General features: G+C 42.4%; 1 protein-coding gene across 4 annotated transcripts in view; it reads right to left on the reverse strand.

The window, feature by feature from the left end:
* The window catches only part of ADD1 (adducin 1), a 79,974-nt gene that overhangs the window by 26,736 nt on the left and 29,157 nt on the right, over positions 1-24,081 (reverse strand). For all 4 annotated transcript variants that reach the window (XM_082727079.1, XM_082727078.1, XM_082727080.1 and 1 more), the window contains exons 2-4: positions 14,703-14,917; positions 9,588-9,750; positions 500-651 (exon numbers count right to left, since the gene is read on the reverse strand). In XM_082727079.1, the coding sequence (XP_082583205.1) occupies positions 500-651; positions 9,588-9,750; positions 14,703-14,897 (510 nt within the window). In that variant the 5' untranslated portion in view covers positions 14,898-14,917. The remainder of the gene's footprint in view (positions 1-499; positions 652-9,587; positions 9,751-14,702; positions 14,918-24,081) is intronic.

Raw genomic sequence — 24,081 nt, forward strand, 5'->3', positions numbered from 1 at the left:
AAGTTGTGTGAATATGATCTCTCCCTCTCTCTCAAAATGTCTCACTTCCCTGTGCTCACCCTTCTTGTGATGATGTAGGTAATCAACTGCCCCTGTGAGGAGCTGCAAGAGGTGAGTGCTGTGGGCGTGTGACTCAGCGAGCGGCTACCACTGACCTTGACGATACACCAGAAGCAGGGCCATGAATTTCTGGACTGGCCAACAGCAAGTTTAACTGAAGCTGCAGAAAGCAAGACCCCAGGTAACAGGAGAAAACTATACTTTGGTAAACGCTCATTTATAAGGTCAGTATGCAAAAAGTGAGTTTTAAAGTACTGTCCTTGTAATTTTTAATTCAAACTACATAATTCTCAGATGATTATACTCTGCAGTCAGGAATGAGAAAGAAGGTATTCCAAGACTGACTTCAGCTCAGTTGACCCTTCTTTCCCTAAACGGTTAGAGGTGGTGCCAGATACGTAATATTCCATTTATTATTACTACCCCATTTAATACTCACTGTGATATGATTGTAGATAAGCTGAGACCATCCAAAGAGATCTGCCAGCCGATAAAATGCTGCCAACTTACACCGCAGTAATTTCTCCCCTTTGTCATAGGCGATTGAATCAGATCCTCTCAGGTCATTCACAGGAGTTACCATACCAAGACCTGAAATAGAAGAGAAACAAACCCAAACACTTACTATTTCTGATAAAATATAACACAAGTAATAATAATCCTGAGATATTAATATTCTACACTGGGCTATGAAGTAAGACTCAAAAACTTCAAAGACTATTTCATAAAAATCATGTTCCCCAACATTAATACAATTAAGTTAGAAATCAAGAAAAAAATGGTAGCAAAATTTGTGGAATGCAGTAAAGCGATGCTTATAAGAAAATTTACAGCAGTAAACATATGTATTAGAAAAGAAGAGAGTGCCTAGGGGGCTCAGTCCATTAAGCATCTGCCTTCAGCTCAGGTCCTGATCTCAGGGTTCTGGGATCAAGTCAACATCAGGCTCCCTGCTCATTGGGGAGTCGTCTTCTCCCTCTCCCTCTATCTCTCTCCCCTGTTCATGCTCTTTCTCTCAAATGAATAAATAAAGCCTTAAAAAAATGTTTTTAAATGATCTAGGTTTCATCTTATGAAACTAAGAAAGAAAACTAAATCCAAAAAGAGTAAGAAAAAAAAGAGTGAAGAAAAAGGAGATATCAGTCAAACAGAAAAATAACAAGAGGGCACCTGGGTGCTACTGTCAGGCATCAGACTCTTGGTTTAGGCTCCGCTCATGGTGTCAGGGTCATGGGACACAGCGCTGCATCAGGCTCCGTGCTCAGTGGGGAGTCTGCAGGAGATTCTCTTTCCCTCTCCCTCTGCCCACCCGCCCACACACACACCGCTCACATTCTCTCTTAGGAATAAATCAATCTTTAGAAAAATGAAAACAATAGAGAAAAACATTTAATCTTAAGGATTAAAACCAAAATAATGAAATCAAAAGAAAGGAAACATGAAATGAAAGGAAACAAAATAAAAGAAGAAAAAAGGCAGATTCCCACAAAACACAGCAGAAGCAGAAGTCACCAGTAAGAAGCAACAAAGCAAGGACATCACTACATACCCTAATTACATTAAAAAAGATAATAACAGGATAATATGAACAACTATACCAGCATGTTTTAATTTACATGAAACAGACAAAATCCTAGAAAGACATAAGCTACCAAAGCTCACTCCAGAAGAAACAGACATGCTGAATAGCCCTGTTTCCATTAAGCTGAATCTGCAGTTAAAAACGTTTCCATAAAGAAAACTCCCGGGCCAGGGGAGCTCCAGGGGGCTCAGTGAGTTAAGCATCCACTCTTGATTTCAGCTGGAGTTGTGGTCTCAGGGTTGTGGGATCAAACCCTACATGGGCTCTGTGCCCAGGGCAGGATCTCCTTGTTATTCTTTCCCTCCTCCTTGCCATAACCCTCAGCCCCTCCCTCCTCTTGCAGGAGCTCCCTTTCTCTAAAATAAATAAATGAATAACATCTTAAAAAAAGGAAGGAAGAAAGAAAACTCCAGACCCAGATGACATCACTGTGAATTCTACCATATATTTAAGTAAAAAATACCAATTCCATAAAAACTCTTCTCAAAAGTTCTATACAAGTTCTTCCAGAAACACTTTCCAATTCACTCTATCAGGCCCAGCATCACCTTGATATCAAAACCATAAAAAGACAGTGTGTTACGTGAGAAAAAAAACGATTATTTCCCATGAACGCAGACTAAAAATTACTTAACAAAATTTCAGCAAATAGTCCAGCAACAGACAGACTAACACATCATGATGGGGGCAAAAGGGGATTACCTCAGGCATACCAAATTGGTTCAGCATTCAAGAAAGCAATAAATAGGGGCATCTGGGTGGCTCAGTGGATTAAGCCTCTGCCTTCAGCTCAGGTCATGATATCAGGGAACTGAGAAGGAGCCCCACATCGGGCTCTCCACTCAGTGGGGAGCCTGCTTTCCCCTCTCTCTCTGTCTGCATCTCTGCCTACTTCTGATCTATCTCTCTGTCAAATAAATAAATAAAATCTTTTAAAAAAAAAGCAATAAATACAATTCACTGTATTGAGAACAAAAACCATGAGATCATTTTAATAGATACAGAAAGAGCATTTCACAAAATTCAACATCCATTTAGGATAAAAGCACTCCACAAATTAGGAATAGAAGTCTCCTCAACTTGATAAGGGACATCTACAAAAAAACCTACCAGGGACATCAAGCATAATGATGAAAGACTGAATGTTTCTCTCCCAAAATCAGGAAGTATACTCTGGCATTCTTACTGAATACTGGTGATTCTCACCCATGCAATAAGGCAAGAAAAAGTAAAACAAACAAGCAAAAACATACATACAGGGAAGGAAGGGGAAAAAAAAACTATCTGCATGACTCCTCATTACATGTTGCTAAATTTGAATCTTTTCTTTAATTATAAGCTATCTTAAGCATACAGAAGAACATAGAGAACAATACAAAAAAAAAAAAAACACCTATTACTTGATTTAACATAGGTCAACATTTACTTTAGATCTTTAATTCTTAAAAACTGTCTTTTAGAAGATTTTCAGAAGATGGTAGCAGTGAGTACAGTTTTTGAATCTTATTAAATCTCTATCCTGACCCTGCACAAAAAAATTAGCTACACAAACTAAGATAGCAAAGCGAAAACCTAAGGGTGATACCTATAACACTAGGTAATGAGGTAGAATGATGAAACAAAAAATATAACTGGGGGGGGGGGCACCTGGGTGGCTCAGTGAGTTAAGGCCTCCACCTTCAGCTCAGGTCATGATCCCAGGGTTCTGGGATCGAGCCCCGCGTCAGGCTCTCTGCTCAGCAGGGAGCCTGCTTCCTCCTCTCTCTCTGCCTGCCTCTCCACCTACTGTGATCTCTGACTGTCAAATAAATAAATAAAATCTTAAAACACACACACACACATATATACACACACACATATACATAAAAAACTGGGTAGGGTTGACATACAGTGTAGGACATCATCATTTCTGAAGGAAGAAGCAGAAGGAACCATAGACCATTTGCCAAACTCCCAAAAGAACCTCCAGGAACTCACTACAATAAGCTTAGAGGGCCAATTTGAGAATAGCAGCTGAGACCAGGAGTTCTGCACACTTAAATCCTTAAAAAAATTTTTCCAAACTAGCCATTTAAAACTGACTTTCAGGACAGTCTCACACAAAGAAATCTATGGTAATTAGAACCCAAAATGACTAACACAGAACTATAAAGAAAACAGAGGTGAAGAATCCAGATAAAAACAAGGAAGGGGAATAGAACCCAATCGCTTCAATAAACTGCCATATTTTTTGGCACTTCACAAAAACAACGAAGAGGGAGCTCTAGAGCCATGACATTAGAAAAGCTTTTCTGGGGGTCCCTGGGTGGCTCAGTCAAGCCTCTACCTTTGGCTCAGGTTGGGATGGAGCCCCACATCAGGCTCCCTGCTCAGCAGGAAGTCTGCTTCTCTCTCCCTCCCACTCTCCCTGCTTGTATTCCTTCTCTTGCTGTCTCTCTCTCTGTGTCAAATAACAAAACCTTAAAAGAAAAGAAAAGAAAAGAAAAAGAATAAAAGAAATGATTTTCTGAACCAGAATCCTTCAAGAAAACTAATTTCATGTAAAAATGAAAAGAAAAGGGGGTGCCTGGTTGGCTCAGCTGGTTGTCTGACTTTGGCTTGGGTCATGATCTCAGGGTCCTGGGACTGAACTACAGTGCTGGGCTCTGCGGGCAATCTGCTTGTCCCTCTCCCTCTTGCTCTGTCCTTCCCTCCCCCTTGTGCTCTCTAAAATAAATAAACAAAAATCTTTAAAAAAAAAAAAAAAAAAAAGAACAGAAAAATACCATGATCAAATACCATACAAAAATTCTATCAAGAAAAAAGAGCAGAACCACATCCCTACAGATAATGAAAACACACAAGAAAGACATGTCCACAAAACAGATGAAAACTATAACCTGTTATTTCATAATATGGTAAAGAAAGTATTAAAATAATAAAAGATACCAAAAAAACCACTTAATATAATCAGAAAAACTCAGAAATGAGGGCTAAAACATAAAAGGAATTAGATATAAATGAAAAAATAATTTTAAAAATACTAAACTCAAAGTAGAAGAAAAGAATGTAAAGAGAATTTTTTTAAATCATAAAGAAATGAAGCAATAAATAGGTCTTCAGAACAAGTGACAGTCAAGGAAGACAAACTCCAACATGCACACAACAGCATCTGGGCAGTAGGAAACAAAATGGAACAGGATAAACACTAAAAACCAATTCAATGTTCCTGGAATACTAAAGATCTGGAAGACCACATCATCTGAGAAAATTAACCCAGGATGACCAATGCTAAGACATATATTCTGGTAAAACTGCTAGTCTCTAAAGAAAAAAAAAATACTCTGAACATCTAGCAAAAGAGACCAAGTCACTTAAATTGAAAGATTATCTTCAATTTTAACAGCAGTGCTTTGAGGCAGAAGAAAATCATTTAAGATTCATAAAATCGAAAATATGAGTCTAGGGCCTAACTAACCAAACCAAATTCATATTGCCATATAAAGGCCAGCATGCAAGAACTCAAAGTATTGTTTCCACAAGCATTTTCTGAGAAGGCTACTAGAGAAGGCACTTAAGACAACCAAAATGACTAGGAGTACACTGATACGAAGGCAGTGGTGAGCATTAAATATATATTTATTACAGAATTAAGTTACTAATTATAATACTAAATGAGTGTTGTAAGATGGAGATGATATCTGTCACGGTTATATGCTCACAACACAGAATGCAACTATTTTCAATCATGAAGAGGGAACATAATATTGGTAGGGTATCGCTATTGTGTGTGATACATGGAAAAAACAAATGAGTGATCATGTAATATTCTGGTTTTGTTATTCCTGTTGTCCTTAAAAATCAGAATTTTTTTGTGGAAGAGAGGAAAATAAAGGTTAGAGGAGATCAGGTAAAAACCCCTTGGTACTGAATTTTAAATAGAATTATAATTCCACTGTATACTTAAAATTCCAACGTTCAACAGTATGCCATGTAATTCATAAGGTAATAATATATTTCCTACCTCTATCCACTAAAAAGGCCTAGAAAGAATGACTAACCCAGCTCACTGCTACTGTACCCAGCAATGTATCCACTGCTATAATACCTAGACTAATTTCCATTTCCCACAAAAAGAAATAAAGATTTCTTTTTGAAATGACCAATTCCAGACCTGGGGCAGGAAATACACTCAGGGAACCTAGAACATCTCCTTGTAGGGGATGGCCTAGAAAGTCAAAGACTACTAGGCTCAGAGGTCAACCTGAAGGGACTTCCACCAGTCAGAAAGATTAACTGCAATGTTCTAAAACTCATTAAATATACTGAAATCTATGAAATAACACCCAAATATAACAGTTGGTCATCTTAGAAACAATGACAGGAAACCAACTTATTTTGAAAAGGTTTACTTTTCCCATATAAACCGTATCACGGCTAACCAAAAATAGTTGAGAGAAAGCTCCTTTTCTTGTGTGCAAGCCTGATTTTTTTTTTTTAAGATTTTATTTATTTATTTGAGAAAGAGAGAGAAAGGAAAGAGAAAAAAGAGTGCATGCACACTAGTGGGGAAGGGGGGTGGTGCAAAGGGAGAGGGAGAAACAGACTCAGGGAGCTCAGACAACGGACAATGCAGAGGTCTATCCCAGGACCCTGGGATCATGACTTGAGCTGAAGGCAGACGCATAACCAACTGAGCCATGCAGCTGCCCCAAGCCTGATTTCAATAGATGACAATGAGGAAACTGCTCCGCAACATGTGAAACTCCAACCCAGAAACAGATCATCTACAAATAGTTTAGCAAGACACTCCCCTCAAACATGCAATGACTGATGGGGAAGGGGGTGGCCCCTTTCCAACCATGCCCCATTTCCAGGGAAGTTGGACTATTTCACAGAAATAGTCTAGTTAATAAATACAAAGGAGGAATGATGACATTAAAATATCTCCATCTTGGAATCTTTATTAAATTAATGGACCTCCATCTTGAGAATCAATAGCTGCTAACAATGCAAAAAGTAACAGCCAGACTATGTACCCACTGACAGAACACCGAACCACCTACAGAGAGTAGGTTTTGCCAGAAAGCTGAATCCAAACACAGTCAAGCATCTAGATCCAACTACCAACTGGCTATAAACTTGGAAGACCAAAGAACAAGGTTAGCAGTACCATGGAGATGGAATCAGCAAAATTCAGGCTGTAGCAAATTCTGCAGGTCAACAAACCCATTTTTATTTTTATTTTTTAAGAGTTTATCTATTTATTTGTCATAGAGAAAGAAAGTACAATTAGGGGGAGCAGCAAGCAAAGGGAGAAGCAGGCTCCCTGCTGAGCAAAAAGCCCCATGCAGGACTTGATCCCAGGACCCTAGGATTATGACCTGAGCCACCCAGGCATCCCTCTTTATTTTTTTTGAAGACTTATTTATTTATTTGAGACCAAGAGAGAAAGAGAGAGAGAGAGAGCGCACAAGCACAAGCACGGGGAGGGGCAGAGGGGGAGAGAGAGAGAGAGACCCAAGCAGTCTCCTCACTGACCAAGGAGCCTGATGGCAGGCTCCATCTCACAATTCTGAGATCATGACCTAAGCCAAAATCAAGAGTTGGGTGTTCAACTGACCTAGCCACCCAGGCACCCCTCCTCCTTACACTTTTGAGTTTAAAGAACATGGTTTGGGGGAGTCTGGGTGCTTTGCTCAGTTGGGTGTCTGACTCTTGGTTTTGGCTCAGGTCATAATCTCCCAGTCATGAGACTCAGCCCTGCATCAGGCTCTGAGCGCAGCGAGAAGTCTCCTTGATATTCTCTCCCTTTCCCTTTCCCCCTTCCCAAAATGGGCACCCGCCCCTCTCTAAAAATAAGCCTTAAAAAGAGAAAGGGGTAAATTGTAGCCTGAAAAAGGTTAAAAAAAAAAGTACTAAAAATAGACAAAAACTAAACCCTAGTATTTCGGGATGACCATTTGGGCAATGAAACCATGAAGAAGAGTAAGGCAGTGGTTACAAGTCAAGACAGAGGTTCCTGAGATGCCTGGCTGGCTCAGTTGGCGGAGAATGTAACTCCTGATCTCCAGGTTGAGTTGGAACCCCACGTTGGGTGTAGCAAATACTTAAAAGTAAAATAAATAGATCTACGTATTGAGCATCACTGGCTACTAACAACACCTGGGTAGCTCAGTCCGTTAAGCATCTGGCTTCAGCTCAGATGTTGAGCTCAGCATCTTGGGATCGAGCCCTGCACTGTTGGCCTCCCTGCTCAGTGGGGAGTCTGCTGGTCCCTCTGCCTCTCCCTCTGCTTGTGCTCTCTCTATGAAATAAATTCTATTAAAAATTATTAAATAATTTTTTAAACAAAATAAAACCTTTAAGAAAGATGGCATTTCCTTCTGAGAGGATGATAGGGGAGAGACAATCAATCAATACCCTTAATTTCTTTTTTAACCTAGGTGGGAGCAGAAAAGGCATAAAACCTGAATGCCACTTGTAAGCTGTATAACATTTGTTCTACGCCATCTATACACAGCTTACAACAAAAGTTGTACTACTTTGTTTTTAAATTTGTACTCTTAAGAAACATACTATTAGATATAATTAAAATTAATTAGATTTCTTTTTTTTTTTTTTTTAATTTATTTGACAGACAGAGATCACAAGTAGGCAGAGAGGCAGGCAGAGACAGAAAGAGGGGAAGCAGGCTCCCTGCGGAGCAGAGAGCCAGACAAAGGGCTCGATCCCAGAACCCTGGGGTCATGACCTGAGCCGAAGGCAGAGGCTTTAACCCGCTTTCTAACCCTCAGATTTCTTTCTCTTTTTTGGTGTGGCATTATTGCAACAAAATTTCCTTTTCTCTAATTATAAGACAATATGCAAGTAAATACATTACATCACCCTTTTATCTAATACATATGAGACCACCCTTTTATCTAATACATATGAGACAGCACTAGAATCCATGAAGAATCCTGTGAAAATAAGAAAATTTGACTACGGTTTGACTTCAGAGTAAAACCTTCGATAGTAAATGTCCATCACTTGCTGGACATTAACAATGCATCACTCCGATGGGTGTCAGTCAACTTCTGAGAATACCATGGAACTGACAGGTAAGTAGCCAATGCCTGGTGACCGAACAGAAAGCACTGGTGCATGTTGGCCCATCAGAAGCTGACTAGCCAACTACAGCTGTCAGGCATTGGTCCAGCACGCAGCACACAGGTCAGAGCAGCTGACACTCATGCTGCTCTGGGTTCACCCTGTCACGTTAACATTTACAAGTTCAACACCCAGAGCAACGCTCCTCCACCTCTGCACGCTAACCATTCTTTGCTCACGGTTACCCATCCAATATTTCCCAACCTGCTTGCTTTTGGAATGTCTGTCTCTCACCCATTTACAAGCAGCAGTAAGGAGTGGTGGATATGAAATGCTGGCCTGACTGAAATAAGTTCAGGCAAACTGATGTGCTCCTCCATAAGCACTGTTTCTGAGTATTTTTAGTTCACAAAGGGTCTGTGAAGCCACACAAAAAGTCCATCAGCCTGAGAAAGAACAGTCCTATTGGCTCATAAAAAAAGGGAGCCATCTAGGGATGCCTACGGTGGCTCAGTCATTAAGCGTCTGCCTTCAGATCAGATCATGGTCCCAGGATCCTGCAACGGAGCCCTGCATAGGGCTCCCTGCTCAGCAGAGATCCTGCTTCTCCCTCTCTCTCCCTCCCTCTGCATACACACACTCTCTCAAACAAATAAGTAAAATTTTTAAGAAAATATAAATATAAATTTTTAAAAAGGGAGCCCTCTACCTTCAAGACATTTTCAGACTTATAGCCTTTCACTGTAACTAAAACATTAATTTTCAAAAAACTCAATTCTGTGTATCACGATGTACACCAATCTACTTCCCGTAAGAACAGGAAATATAGCTTACAAAATGACCAAATGGGTACGGAGAGTCAGGAACTACTTACTCATGTTCAAGGCCGCCATCCCCCCTTGCGGAGCTGCGGGGTAGACGTTCGGTACGTTCGCGGTCATGAAATCTGCAATCTGCTGTAGTGCCAACAGTCCTGTGGGGTTCTTCCCCTTCTTAAATTGTTCCTGTATCATTGATTCCAACTCTTCACAGAAAGCCTAGTAAAAGGCAAATGAGAACAGTGAGACACTATCTCTCTTCCATGCCTTGGGAAGGCAGAGGTAACTAACACACAGACTACCTTTTTGTTTGTTTTCATCCAAGGCTAGAAAAGTAAATGGATATTCTCATACATTACTACTTGGAGCATCAATTGCTACATTATTTCTAGAAAGTAATGTAAGTAATATAAGAGCTTAAAAATCTTAACATTCTATCACTAATAATCTTTTTGAAAGAAATAATTAGGGATATACTCAAAGATGAATTCATATGGATGTTAGTTCCAGCAGGATTGACAAAAGAGAAGCAGGTAACAGTCAAAACAGTAGAAATAGGATTATACACACGGGTCCACCTTACAATGGACATAGTCCATCTATGCACACGGTCAACAAAAAGGCTGAGAAAAATTAATAAATGACATAAAATTGCTCTTCATATATTTTTGATTGTGAAATGGTTGTAAAGCAACAGAATCTGTGGGGGTTTTTTTATTTTTAAGATTTTATTTATTTATTTGACAGACAAAGATCACAAGTAGGCAGAGAGGCAGGCAGAGAGAGAGGGAAGCAGGCTCTCCACGGAGCAGAGAGCCCAATGCGGGGCTCGATCCCAGGACCCCGAGATCATGACCTGAGCCGAAGACAGAGGCTTTAACCCACTGAGCCACCTAGGCGCCCCAGAATCCGTGTTTTGTAAGAGTGAATACATATCTAAACGTAGAACACTAGATATATCCAAATGTTTACTATAATCATCTCAGTGATGGAATTATTAGCAATTTTCATGTTCTACTTTGTGCTTCTCAGTATTTTCCTCAAAATAGATTCTCTTAATCACTTTTTAAAAGTTGAAAAAGAAATCCTAAAACATTCATCCTTTATCAAAGAATCTTAAATTTTTAAAAAAGATCCTAAACTAGGTAAAAGGATTAAGTTGGGTTGATGGTGACTTTAATATAAAGTCACTACTTTAACAATACAGATTAATTTATAGCTTTCCTTTCCCAAACCATGTTGAAATAATTTTTCACATATCCTACAAAGAAATATCTTATCAGAGGTGCCTGGATTAAGTGCATGCCTTCGGCTTGGGTCATGATCCCAGGACTTTGGGATCGAGCCCCGCATAAGGTGCTCTGCTCAGTGGGAAGCCTGCTTCTCCCTCTCCCACTCCTCCTTGTGTTCCCTCTCTTGTTGTGTCTCTGTCAAATAAATAAATAAAATCTTAAAAAAAAAAAAAAAGAAGTATCTTATCAAATAAATACTAGTTAAAATGAAAATGTGAGCTTGGAATGCCTGGGTAGCTCAGTCAGTAAAGCGCCTGCCTTCAGCTCGGGTCATGGTCCTGGGATCGAGTCCCATGTCAGGCTCCTTGCTCAGCGGGGAATCTGCTTCTCACTCTGCCTGCTCTTGCTGCTCCCCCTGCTTATGCTCTCTCTCTCTCTCACTAACAAATTTTTAAAAATCTTTAAAAAAAAAAAGAAAAGAAAAAATATGAGCTCACTGAACGAACACCCACATCTGATTACAAACACTCCAAGGGTTTCTGGATGATTCCATATCCAACTTCTAGTTTTTCATTGCTTGAATGAAAAGCTTAAAAGACATAATGCCCAGGGACAGTCCAAGTATAGCTATCAGTAGCTTGCAGGAAGCAAGCAATACATGTATTACACTTAATACAATGGTATAAAAGAATATAAGGAACCAAGAGTGGCTAGAGGAACCCCTATTTACCATATGACAAATGATGTCATAGATGTCATAGATCATATTCTGTGGGAGTCAAGGAAGGAGGGGAAAGCTGACAGGGGCTTTGATTGAAAAGAAGAAATCAATAAACAAAACACACTTACTCAGCCATCTTTGGTATCAATGGCAAAGGCAACCATCTAGACAGATATGCTGACACAGGATAAAGGGATACAGACTGACCCAGAAGCCTCACTAAAGGTCACAGAGTATGCTGGGCACAGAGGACAACAGTTGCATAAAACAAGCTGCCCTCACAGGCCCTCAATCTGAAAAATCAAACCCTCTCTTTCCACCGTTTCCAAATCCACAGATGTATCTATGGGAAGCTCAGTTCAACACACAGGTACAATGTATGTACATGACACCACAATTCAGCCCACGTACACAGTGCAACACATGTTAAGTCCCAGGTGCTGTTCTAGGCACTGAAGATATACAGCTAGAAAAAATGGTCCTTGCCATTAAGGAACCTAAAGCTTAGCATATAACACACAAAAAGAAAACCACAGTGTAAGAAGCCCTCAGTATCCACAGCCACCCTGATGCCCTACATGTGCAGTAAGGAGCTGAGCGCTGCAGAGGCTGATGAGGGCCTGGAGCCACCCAGCCAGATCCCAGAGTCTACTCCAGCCAGCACTCACGGCCAGTGACCTTGTGTGCTTCCTTGGTCCTAAATACTGGTGGTTCAACATCCACACCCTCACCTCTCAGCGAACTGCCTGCCTCTCCTCTAGTGACCCTGTCCTCCAATTATCCAGGCCTCCCATGTGCATGATCATGTCCTACATGTGCTCTTTCCTAGTAACTGTGCCCCAAGTATAGGTTCCCCTCCTAGCTTCCAACTCACCCTTTCTTCAACTCCATCGTGACCCTAACACAGGTCCACCATCCCTTATCTTCCCTGCGTCCTGACCTCCCTCACCCATTTAGAGCCTTGGTTTAACATTATAATCATTCCCTTGCTCACATCTGCACTCTCTACCATTTCACCTGGGAATACCCCAACCCTGGTTAAATTCAACCCTTCACTCTGTCTACTCATGCTGCTGAAAGTGGCGGGAGCAGGGGGATCATGCTGCATCGTCCCACTATAAATTCATGCCCCTAACCTGAGTGTGCCCTTTACACTAAACCAAGGACAGCCCATCCCCTCACCCACTCTCACACCTATCTGGGCCCATTCTCAGCAGGTGACCCCACTGATGATTCCCTGAGAGCAGAGGATCAACCTGAAGAAAACTCTCCAGCTCCCTCCGGGATCTATGCAACTGTCAGCATCTGTGCCCACAGGGTGGGCTTTCCCGCTCCCTGAAGTGGCTCAACTCCTGTGCTCCTAAAACCAAGAATCCAGCACCAGGAGATCCCTAGGAAGCAATCCCAGGCTTTCTGGTATTTCACCTTATGTCCTTTCTCTGTTTCAGGGTCCCACACTGCATTCAGATCGTCACAGTTGATGCTGACTATGTCTGTCCTCGACGACCTGTAGATGGGGGCCTGCACAGCACCTGCACACAGTCAGTGCCATAAGTCAACTTTCTGCACTCTGCCCCCAGTGATGTTTCCTTCATTTCTTGTGGCTTTTATACAGGAAACTGCTCAAGCCTAAAATCTAAATGCTCTCTGATTCATTTTTTTCCTCCACCTCTTCCTCCTCATCCATCAGCAAGTTCTATTGAACCTACCCTCAAAATAAAACTCAAAAATTACTGCCACCTCCTGTTTGGAAGATGGCTTTCTCTCTTGCCTCATACAACATTTTTTCTTTTTCTTTTTTTTTTTAAGTAGGCTCCACACCCAAAGTGGGGCTTGAACTCACGACCCTGAGATTAAGAGTCACATGCTCTACAGACCAAGCCAGCCAGGCACCCCTATAATACTCCTTCTATACCAAACCTTCAAAAATGAAATCACATCAGGGGCTCCTGGGTGATTCAGTCAGTTAAACATCTGACTCTTGATTTCGGCTCAGGTCGTGATCTCAGACCAGCTTAACATTCTCTTGCTCACGCTCCCCTCCTCCTCAACCCTCTGCTTGCACATGTTCTTTCTCTAAGAATATATTAAACTAGCGCCATTCCTGCCTGCAGCCCTCTGATGACTCTATTATACTCTGAATGCAAAACAAACTCCTAACCCGAGCCTACAGAACCTTCCAGAACCTACCCCCTCCCTGTCACCTACTGTGATCAGAACACACTGGTGCCTCAACTCTCCAAGCCCATCCAGCTCATCCCTGAGCTAGGGATTTCACTTGCTGCCCCTCAACTGAAACACTGCTCCCCCATCCCTGCAGGGCTGGCTCCTTCCGCTCCCTTCCTCAGAGAGGTCTGTGCGAACCACCACTCAGTCCAATCACCCTACTGCTTCCTGCACTGTGCTTCTGTTTGATGTTTCTTGTTCACTTCCTTCCAGAAGGGTGTGAGGTCAGAAACTTGACCCAGCAGGTGCTCACGCAGGTGTTATACTCATGTCCAAACTCACCAAGCTGTACACTGAAAATCTGCATAAATTCCTCTAAATTATACCTCCACAATATGTGAAGACTAATCATAACCAAACAAACAAAATCTCTTAGAGCATTTATCTGTCCTGTTCACTGCTAACTCTCCAGGTTCCTTGAACAGCATGTAAAAGACAAACATTAAAAGAATTCCATGAGTATCTCCCAACACTCCGAAGCTTTAAGGGAACAAGATCAGAAGGGAAAAAGAAATGAAGCACACACAAGGGCAGCAGCAGCAACACAAGGAAGTAATGGAGACAGAACTCCTTTACGTAAGGACGTGAACAGAACACAGAGGGCATGCTTGTGGCTTAAAGTGCTGGGGTCACTAGAGGTAAAACCAATCAATGATGAGGTCCTATCGAGGCCTACCAAGTGCCCAGCACCAGGGGAGGGGGCCTAGAGGTAACAGTAATTTTTAAACAGTTCTAAAACAAAGAGACTCTCTGGAGAAGTAGGGAGAGAATAAAAAGGAAAAGCCAGCACCTCCTCTCCTTTATGACAATGAAGATCTGTCATTTATCCTGCCTGATAACTTGAACTGAATGGAATTCTTTCCTCAGCCATGCACATACACACGAGGCAAGAATTTCCTGAGTGGAAATGCAGGCACTCTGGCATGTACAACAGAATTAAGAGCTGAAGCCTCAGAGAAGGAAGAAGACCCTTGTGCAGTAAGAAGGCTTACAGGACTCTGCAGGATCATGGACACCCTCTTCTTCTGCTCCATCATGTTGAAGTCCTGGCGAAGGTCCGGTGCCATGTTCCTCTCTCGCAAGTACTCCGGGTTGTTCTCATCCACCCTGTCAAAGTACCGTTCCTTGTGCGGGGCGGTGGTCGGGGGTGGTGAGGTCACCACCGCGGCACGAGAGTCCCCATTCATGGCACAATCTTTCTCGGTTCCTACAGAATCAACATACAAGAAAGTCTTGTGTTTGAATCATTGTCCAACAGCATTTCATCACAAGCACATCAGCCTGACAAACACAGCCTTCAGTGTGAGAACGTCAGGAGTGACTGAGTCAGAGCCATCACGTGCGAGGTATCTTTGTGACCTTGGAGGCACACACCAGCCATCTCCCACCCTTCTACAGACCAACGGCATTTTTTGTCCTCGCCATTGTTCTTTGGCAGACAACAGGAAAACAAGCTCACAAAGCTATTGTATCCTCTCTCAAACTGAAAAAGAATTAGATACTGAATTTTTTAAAAAGAGTTTACTTATTTGTCAGAGCAAGAGAGAGAGAGCACAAGCTGGAGAGCAACCAGCCAAGGGAGGAGAAGTAGATTCCCCACTGAGCAGGAAGCCTGATGCAGGACACAATCTCAGGATCCTGGGATCATGACCTGAGCTGAAGGCAGACACCTAACCAACTGAGCCACCTAGGCACCACTAGATACTGAACATTGACAAGATAGTTTAAGTCACGATCCTGTCCCATACAGAAAGGATCTACCAGGAGAAGCACAGTTCATTTCTGGAGAAATCGGATTTATGATATTTTCCTGAAAATGTGTTAGTAGTGATTTCACAAAGGATTCTCCAAACGGATCAATAAGAAAGCAGCTACTCACACACCTATATTCATGCAAAGGGGAAATGCTCCTCATCAGATCACCTTTTCAGTTCAAAAAACAGCAGGTACTGAAAACATCAACATGCCCTATTCTGTGACTAAAAGACACCCCAAAGACTCAAATTTAAAGTCTATTATTATGGCTACTTACACTCTTTTTAATCCCAATCCCATCATTTTCTTTGAAATGATGTTCAAATACTAAATTATATTCATCTTTAACTACTAAATCACTAAAGAGCACCCTTTACTAAGCATAGAAATAGTTTCATTTCTATTGTTGACAACTAAGTGTTTACTGAGCATCTGCTACATCTCACCACTGTGCTAGGTACAAAAAGCAACCGGACACTGTGCTCACATTGGGGAAGCTGGGCTCCCAGACTCATGAGAAGGGAAGAGGGATTGGATCAGAAGTCATAAGCACAGAGACAGCAGCGAACGCTGGAGAGGAGAGAAACTGGCTAGTGGAATGCAGAGTGGGAAGGAGCAGAACTAGCACCTGGGCAAGTACCTAGCACTTGGCAGTATACAAAGAGACAATTATGAATCTATTAAGAACAAGAAGGGGGGCACCTGGATGGCTCAGTGGGTTAAGCCGCTGCCTTCGGCTCGGGTCGTGATCTCGGGGTCCTGGGATCGAGTCCCGCATCGGGCTCTCTGCTCAGCGGGGAGCCTGCTTCCCTCTCTCTCTCTCTCTGCCTGCCTCTCTGCCTACTTGTGATCTCTGTCAAATAAATAAAATTAAAAAAACAAACAAACAAGAAGGAAAGGATGAAGAAACGAGGTGAGAAAGACTCAGAAGCCACAGGCAGAGTTTTGATGGTGAGGGGACAACAGTTCCTCAGGCCACACAGGATGGACAAGGAAAAGATTTTAAAGAAGTCGATTAAAGGAGCTATTCAAATGCAATCTGTATTCCTTCTTACACAGCACACAAATATTGATTCCAAATAGAGCACAGGCCTAAATGGAACAGCAAAATCTATCAAATTCTCAGAAGAAAACACAGGAGTAAATCTATAAGACTTCAGGTCAGGCACAGTTTCATATGACATCAAAAGGACAAGCAACAGGAAGAAAAAAAGAGATAAACTGGACTTCCTTAAAAGTGTGCTTCAAAGGACACATGAATAAAAAGACAGCTACAGAATGGGAGGAGTATTTGAAAATCATGTATCTTTGAAGATATCTACAACCAGAATATAAAAAACACTTACAACTTAGTCATTACAATCACAATTTTTTTAAAAAGCTGGGGGCTCCTGGGTGGCTCAGTGGGTTAAATAAAGCCTCTGCCTTCCACTCAGGTCATGACCCCAGGGTCTTGGGATTAAGCCCTGCATTGGCTCTCTGCTCAGTGGGGAGCCGGGGAGCCTGCTTCTTCCTCCTCTCTCTCTCTCTCTGCCTGCCTCTCTGCCTTCTTGTGATCCATCTGTCAAATAAATAAATAATAATTAAAAAAATAAATAAAAAGCCTGAAAACCATCCCGTGGCCTACAAGAACCGAGCAGCTGACACTGCCCACATCCCTGATGCACAGAATCATGAGCTGTGAATAAGAAGATAAGGACTTGGGGGAGGGCCTGGGTGGCTCGGGTCGTGATCCCAAGGCAGCGGCAGCAGGCTCTCTGCTCAGTGGGAGGCCTGCTTCCTCCTCTCTCTCTGCCTGCCTCTCTGCCTACTTGTGATCTTTGTCTGTCAAATAAGTAAATAAAATCTTTTTAAAAAATAAATAAATAGGGGCGCCTGGGTGGCTCAGTGGGTTAAGCCACTGCCTTCGGCTCAGGTCATGATCTCAGGGTTCTGGGATCGAGTCCCGCATCGGGCTCTCTGCTCAGCAGGGAGCCTGCTTCCCTCTCTCTCTCTCTGCCTGCCTCTCCATCTACTTGTGATTTCTCTCTGTCAAATAAATAAATAAATAATCTTTAAAAAAAAAAAAATAAATAAAATAAAATAAATAAATAAATAAATAAATAAAAAGAAGATAATTACTTGGGACACCTGGGTGGCTCAGTCAGTTGGGCTACTGCCTTCGACTCGGGGTCATGATCCCAGGGTCCTGGGATCGAGTCCTGCATCAGGCTCCTTGCTTGGCGGGGAGCCTGCTTCTCTCTCTGCCTCTGCCTGCCTGTGCGCTTGTGCTCGCTCTCGCGCTCTCTCTCTCTCTCTCTCTCTCTCTCTGACAAAAAAATAAGTAAAAAATATTATAAAAAAAAATTAAAAGAAGAAGATAATGACTTGAAACTGGGAAGTACCGGCAGGCTTGTTGTGCTGCCACAGAGCATGGACACAATAGTGGGGAGAGAAGGGAAGTCCACTGGCTCTCACTCGTGCTCGTGCTCTCGCTCCCTGTGTATGGATACAGTCATGTTTTCCTCACTTCACTGATGAGGGAACTCAGGTCACTCAGCTAGGAAGCAGCAGGGCTAGGATTCAAACTGCAGGCCACCTGGCGGGTTCTTAACCTCTAAGCCACACTGTAAATAGTGAGGAGGACAGGGGGCCAGGCGGAAGCTGCAGTGCAGGGGTACAATGGCCCCAAAGGGATGAGAAGGGAAGAAATCAAGGGCTTGAAATTCTGCATCTCTCAGGAGCTCCCAAGTCATACCAGTGTCACTGAACTTGGACAACAACAGGAACGCAAGGCTTTAAAGAAGAGTTCATTTAAAAAATATCTTATAGTACCAACAGCCAAAGAATCAGTTGGAGGAAACCCCCCCCCTTCTTTTTAAGACAGATCAATCTGGATATTGCTCTTCTGAAACCTAAAGATATGACAGAACTAACAGTATGCTTAAAGTGACACTATTTTAGGGACTGAAAGTATGAAAACAATTAGGGACTAAAAGTCAACACAGAATAAATAAACCAAGGACTTGAATGTAGTCTTTAAAACTTACTCTTCTCTAAATGTATCCTCTAAATTTGCAGTTTAATTTGTTCACTTTAACCTAGTTTGTTCTTAAAGAATGATGCAAAGAACAAAACAAAGGTTGTCTGACATTTCTTCATCAGATGGAAATGAAGCTGATCATCATGAGCCAATAACACAAAGACTCGACTTCAGTGTTTCAGAAACAAGAAAAGGAGAACACGCAGCACTGTTATTTCTCTATCACTAAACGAGGCCAATCTGAAGCCATTCTCACCAGAGAGTATGCAGGAACACTGCAGAGACAACTCTACAGCCTCTTCTTGTCCTAGAGCTGACGCACGAAGTCTTTGAAAAGTGAGATTAAGGCAGAGATTGTTCTTTTTATGAGGAGCTGCTGTGTGAATGTATAAGATGAGGACTGCAGTCTAGGTACGCACGTGTTCTTTCCTTCAATAAGAAGTCTATAAACTTAAATCAAAGTACACATATTCTGAGCCCAGTTATCAAGAAAAATTATCATTCTATTGTTAAAGCACAAAACCGTACTTAGTTTTTGTCAGTCATGCCTTCAGTTTTCATTAACCTAGTTTTTAAGAGCATGTTAAGACAGCCAAGTTTTCTAGAAAGATCTCTATAAGTAAGTTATTACTTAATCCAAAATTTTGAAGAAGAAATGGGAAAATGCAGATTTGAAAAATTTTTTCTGGCAACATTAGAGTATTTTAAAATAATTTAAAAGGTATTAGGGCATAGCCAAGCATCCAGCTCTTGATTTCAGCTCAGGTGATGACCTAGAGGGACAGAGCCTGAGCCCTGCTTCAAGCTCCACACTCCGTAGGGAGCCGGCTAGAGACTCGCTCTCTCCCTCTCTGCCCCTCCCCCAACACTTGCTCGGGCTCTCTGTAAATCTCTTAAAACAATAATAACTGAAACGCCCACCTGTTAACATCTAACAGTATACAAGTCAATATTACTGTGACCAATATTTGGTCACAAAATCAGTATTAAAATCTGCTCAATGCAGTATTATGAAGCTATAAAGATTTTTGGCAGGGCGCCTAGATGGCTCAGTAAGTTGGGTCTCTGCTTTCAGCTCAGGTCAAGGTCTAGGGGTCCTGGGATCAAGCCCCATGTCGGGCTCTCTGCTCAGCAGGAAGCCTGCTTCCCCCTCCCCCTCTGCCTGCCTCTCTACTTGTGATCTCTCTCCCCCCCTCAGTCAAATAAGTAAACAAATAAATAAAATATTTTTAAAAAAAAGAAGAAGAAAAAAGATTTTTGGTATAACATACATAAAAGATTATAACATTTAAGTGAAAAACTATAAAATTCCCTAATCTTTTCAGTAATCCTATCACTACTATAATTACAATCACACAGACAAGATGATACAATGGCTAACTATACTAAAGCTGAACAAACTGATTAAAGCAAAGTGCAGATCAGTGTTTCTCTATCTCGATATTCTAGCAAGCTGCTATCATTTTACCTGTATAAGAATTTTAAGATTTCACTAATCTTCATATGTCGCTACCTAAATCAAAGGAATCTCCGGGAACAATCCTTTCAAATAAACACACACACTCAACAGAACCCAAAAGTCTGGATGAACCCTGACAACCAACCTTGGCCTGTCCACATGAGAGCCCACACCCGACCATGCCCATGTCACTCCTGGACACACAACAGCCTCCTAATTTGTTTCCCTACTCCTTGTCCCCCAACAACCCCCCACACCAAGCCATTCCCCCAGAGAGACCAGGGAGTTTCAAAATAATGCCTAATGTCGGCACTCACTCCCCTGCTTAAAAACTGATGGCTAGGGGTGCCTGGGTGGCTCAGTTGTTAAGCGTCTGCCTTTGGCTCAGGTCATGATCCCAGGGTCCTGGGATCAAGCCCTGCGTCAGGCTCCCTGCTCAGTGGGAGGCCTGCTTCTCCCTCTCTCACTGTCTCTGTCAAATAAATAAATAAATAATTTTTTAAAAAGTCTGATGGCTAATAACTTAGCTGAATCCTGATCTAAATCTAAAAATAATATTTGAGACAGTTAGACATATGAATATCAACCAGACCTGAAAGGCATTAGGGAATTATTATTAAAAGTTTTAGGTGTGATATTACTATATTAGACATATAAGATACATAGAGAAATACTTGTAGATGAAAGAGTATCTAGAATTTGCCTAAAGCTTCTCTGGGGGGAGGGAGAGTACAGGTTATACAAAATAAACAAGACGGGCCAAACACTAATAATGTTGAAACTGAAGGAAGGATAAAGCAGGATTCACCACAGTACTCTATTTTTTCACCATACAGTACACCATTAGTTTTTGATGTAGTGGTCCACGATTCATTGTTTGCATACAAATTTTGTCTATTCTGTATTGTCTGAAAGGCTCCATAATTTTCCCTGTTCTTGGAATAAAGTACCTCAAGACCTTACATAAGCTGCTCTCTGCCTGCCTTCAAATGGACGCATATCAGCAAGTTCTTTCACACAGAAACCACTGATAATGGGATGAAAGGATATTTAACATCAACATCCCTTGTCTAATGCCCCACAAGACACCACTGGGCCTTGTATATTATTTACTGATCTGGAAATAACAAAGTGTGCCCTGGAATATTCTTTCTTACTGAAGTTATTCTAGCCCCAGAATGATCCATCCCAACATGTAACTAAACTTTAGATCAGAAACTAGACAAATTTTTGTTTCTCTAAAATATCCATGAGCTCATTCTAAAGCTTGTGGGCACATTCAATTATTTCTTCGCATCTCCCTTCCAGCACAGACATTTTGTAATGGCTAACTATTCAGACCTTCACTTGTCTTATTGCTGAATCCCTAAAGGCAGGACACTCAAACCAAACAAGAAAGTTGCCATTAGGGGCGCCTGGGTGGCTCAGTGGGTTAAGCCGCTGCCTTCGGCTCAGGTCATGATCTCAGGGTCCTGGGATCGAGCCCCGCATCGGGCTCTCTGCTCAGCAGGGAGCCTGCTTCCCTCTCTCTCTGCCTGCCTCTCTGCCTACTTGTGATCTCTCTCTGTCAAATAAATAAATAAAATATTAAAAAAAAAAAAAAAGTTGCCATTAACAAAATTCTCTGGATCAAGTGTCAGCTAGAAGACCCAGAGGGTCATGTTGGTTTCTAAATATTCTTAAAACATTTCTCAGAGGGGGTGCCTGGGTGGCTCCCAGGTTGAGTGGATGCCTTCAGCTCAGGTCATGATCCCAGGGTCCTGGGACTGAGTTCCACACCGGGTTCCCTTCTCAGGGGGGAGCCTGCTTCTTCCTCTCCCTCTGCCTGCTGCTCTGCCTACTTGTGTTCTGTTTGTCAAATAAATAAATAAAATATTAAAAAAAAAAAAAAAAGAAAGCAAGCATTTCTCAGAAACCATGACTGCCAGGTGATAATGAATTATGGCTGTAAAGAAAATAAATCAGAAGGTACCAAAAATCATAAAAGTGGTCGTTTCTGCTGTCTCCTTGGCCACCTGATACCCAACTCCAGACAGCCTTTGGAGTCAACAGGAAAATAAGAAAAGAAGAGACCTCTGTACTACCTTCCTTGACTTCTATTACTTCCTGGTGCTTAACAGATCTCCACTACTGCTACTTCCCCCATTCTGTGTAAGGCACTGGAGATAAAAAGTTGCAAAATGAGTAGATGACAGACATTTATTTAATGTAATCAAACAGTCGTGCTGCCATGACAGAAACCCACTTACATCAGCAGGGAGAAGTATCTGATGGTGGGAAGCAGAAAGAGCCGAGTAAGGGTGTTATGGGTTGAACTGTGTTCCCCCAAAATACATCGTATTTGGGAACAGGATCACGACAAACGTAATTAGTTAAAACGAGGTCATACTGGGACAGTATGGGGCCCCTCATCCAATATGGCTGGTGTCCTTATAAAAAGAGGACATTCAGATACAGACCATGTGAAGATGAAGGCAGAGGTCCGCTGAGGTGATGCATCTACAAGCCAATGAACACCAGCCATCACCAGAAAACTGCCAGCAGCTGGTGGAAAGGCCTGGAACAGATTAATCATCATAGCCTCAGAAAGAACCGACCCTACCGACACCCTGATCTTGCATTTTTGGTCTCCAGAACTGAGACACAATGAATTACTGCTGTACGCGCCCTCCAGGCTATGCTACTTTGTCAGGGCGGGCCCCAAGGCCTGTCCGGAAGGCCTCACAGGAGACGCTTGTAGAGCTAAGTGGTTGCTTCCAGGTGGCACAGGGCAGGCAGCAGTCCTCTGGTGACCGAACACCTATGGAGTCATATAGAGAGCAGCAGAGCCAGCATAGTGAGCGAGCCGTCAACGTCCCGGCTTTCACACTTGCTCCCTGGTACCCAGCAGGAAGGTACTCAAGGAGCTTTCAATGACCCACCTGAAATGTTCTCTCTTCCAAACCTTTCAGGCCTGCTCATTCTCAAGATCCAACTCAAATCTGTCCTGCTCTGTGAAGCGTCCCCAAGCCCCTGAGCTTGGCGTTGGCCTCCCGTGCCCTGAGGTACTTTACTCTGACCTCTCATCAGCCATTTTCAAACAGGACCAGACATCTGTTACACTTACTCCATCTCCAGTCTGTGGGCCCACAGAGAACAGAGACACTCAGCCTTTAACTAATTTTTGTACACGACACCTGGGAGAGTAGGGACTCAAGAGACACTTTGTTCCTGCAGTAGGCTACCGACTACAAGGGACATCCTAACTTCTCTGGAAGGGCTCCGTGAGGTTTCCACCAGAATTAAACTGCATCATCAGCACACACTCAATGAAATAAATGGCAGACTCACCCAAAACAAAACAAAAACAAAAATTGTAGTTATGAGAAGTGATGGATGTGTTAACTTGATTGTGAGAATCATCAGATTGTACACTTTAAATATATTACAATTTTGTCAATAAAACTGGGGGTAAATGTTTTTAAAAATGTGGAGTCTTTGCTGGAGAGAGTGACAAGCTTTTAAACAGGAAGAGCTGACACTGATGGCTAAGCTCAGGCAAAGGACTGGGAGTAGCACTTCACACAGTCCACACCCTGTCCAGCACCTCAGGTGGGAAAGCAAAAGAGACATAAAAACTGTAGCCAGAAATTCATGAGGGACTTCAAGCAACTGGGTTGCTATGCCCGTCAATGAAAGAGGAATCCCTAATACCTACTGGCAGGAGGGGGCCCAATCCTGGAGCTCTCCTACATGAAACAGAACACAGCCACAGTGAGTTATACCCTCACTGCGCACATTGCTAGCCTCATTCCCCACTTCCCCTGAGGTACAAACACCCACCTGATGTTTAAGATTCTTCTTCACAGGTTCAGGCTGACTGCTATGCCCTACTTGGGATCTCAAAGTTAAGTAAAAGCCTTTAATTACTCTGATCGGATCATTTCTATTCCTGTGTCTCCGGATGTTCTCCTGCAGATGAAACTGCTCAAAAGGCCCCTTTAAGATAATCACTGCTTACTATGTAGTCAGTGATTTAAATCTCAATGGTAGGGGCGCCTGGGTGGCTCAGTTAGCTGAGCATCTGACTCTTGGTTTGGCTCAGGTCATGACCTCAGGGTCCTGGATCCAGTCCTGTGTTGGGGGGGGCCCTCTA

Source organism: Mustela nivalis (assembly GCF_964662115.1).
Source record: "Mustela nivalis genome assembly, chromosome: 4".
NCBI lineage: Eukaryota > Metazoa > Chordata > Mammalia > Carnivora > Mustelidae > Mustela > Mustela nivalis.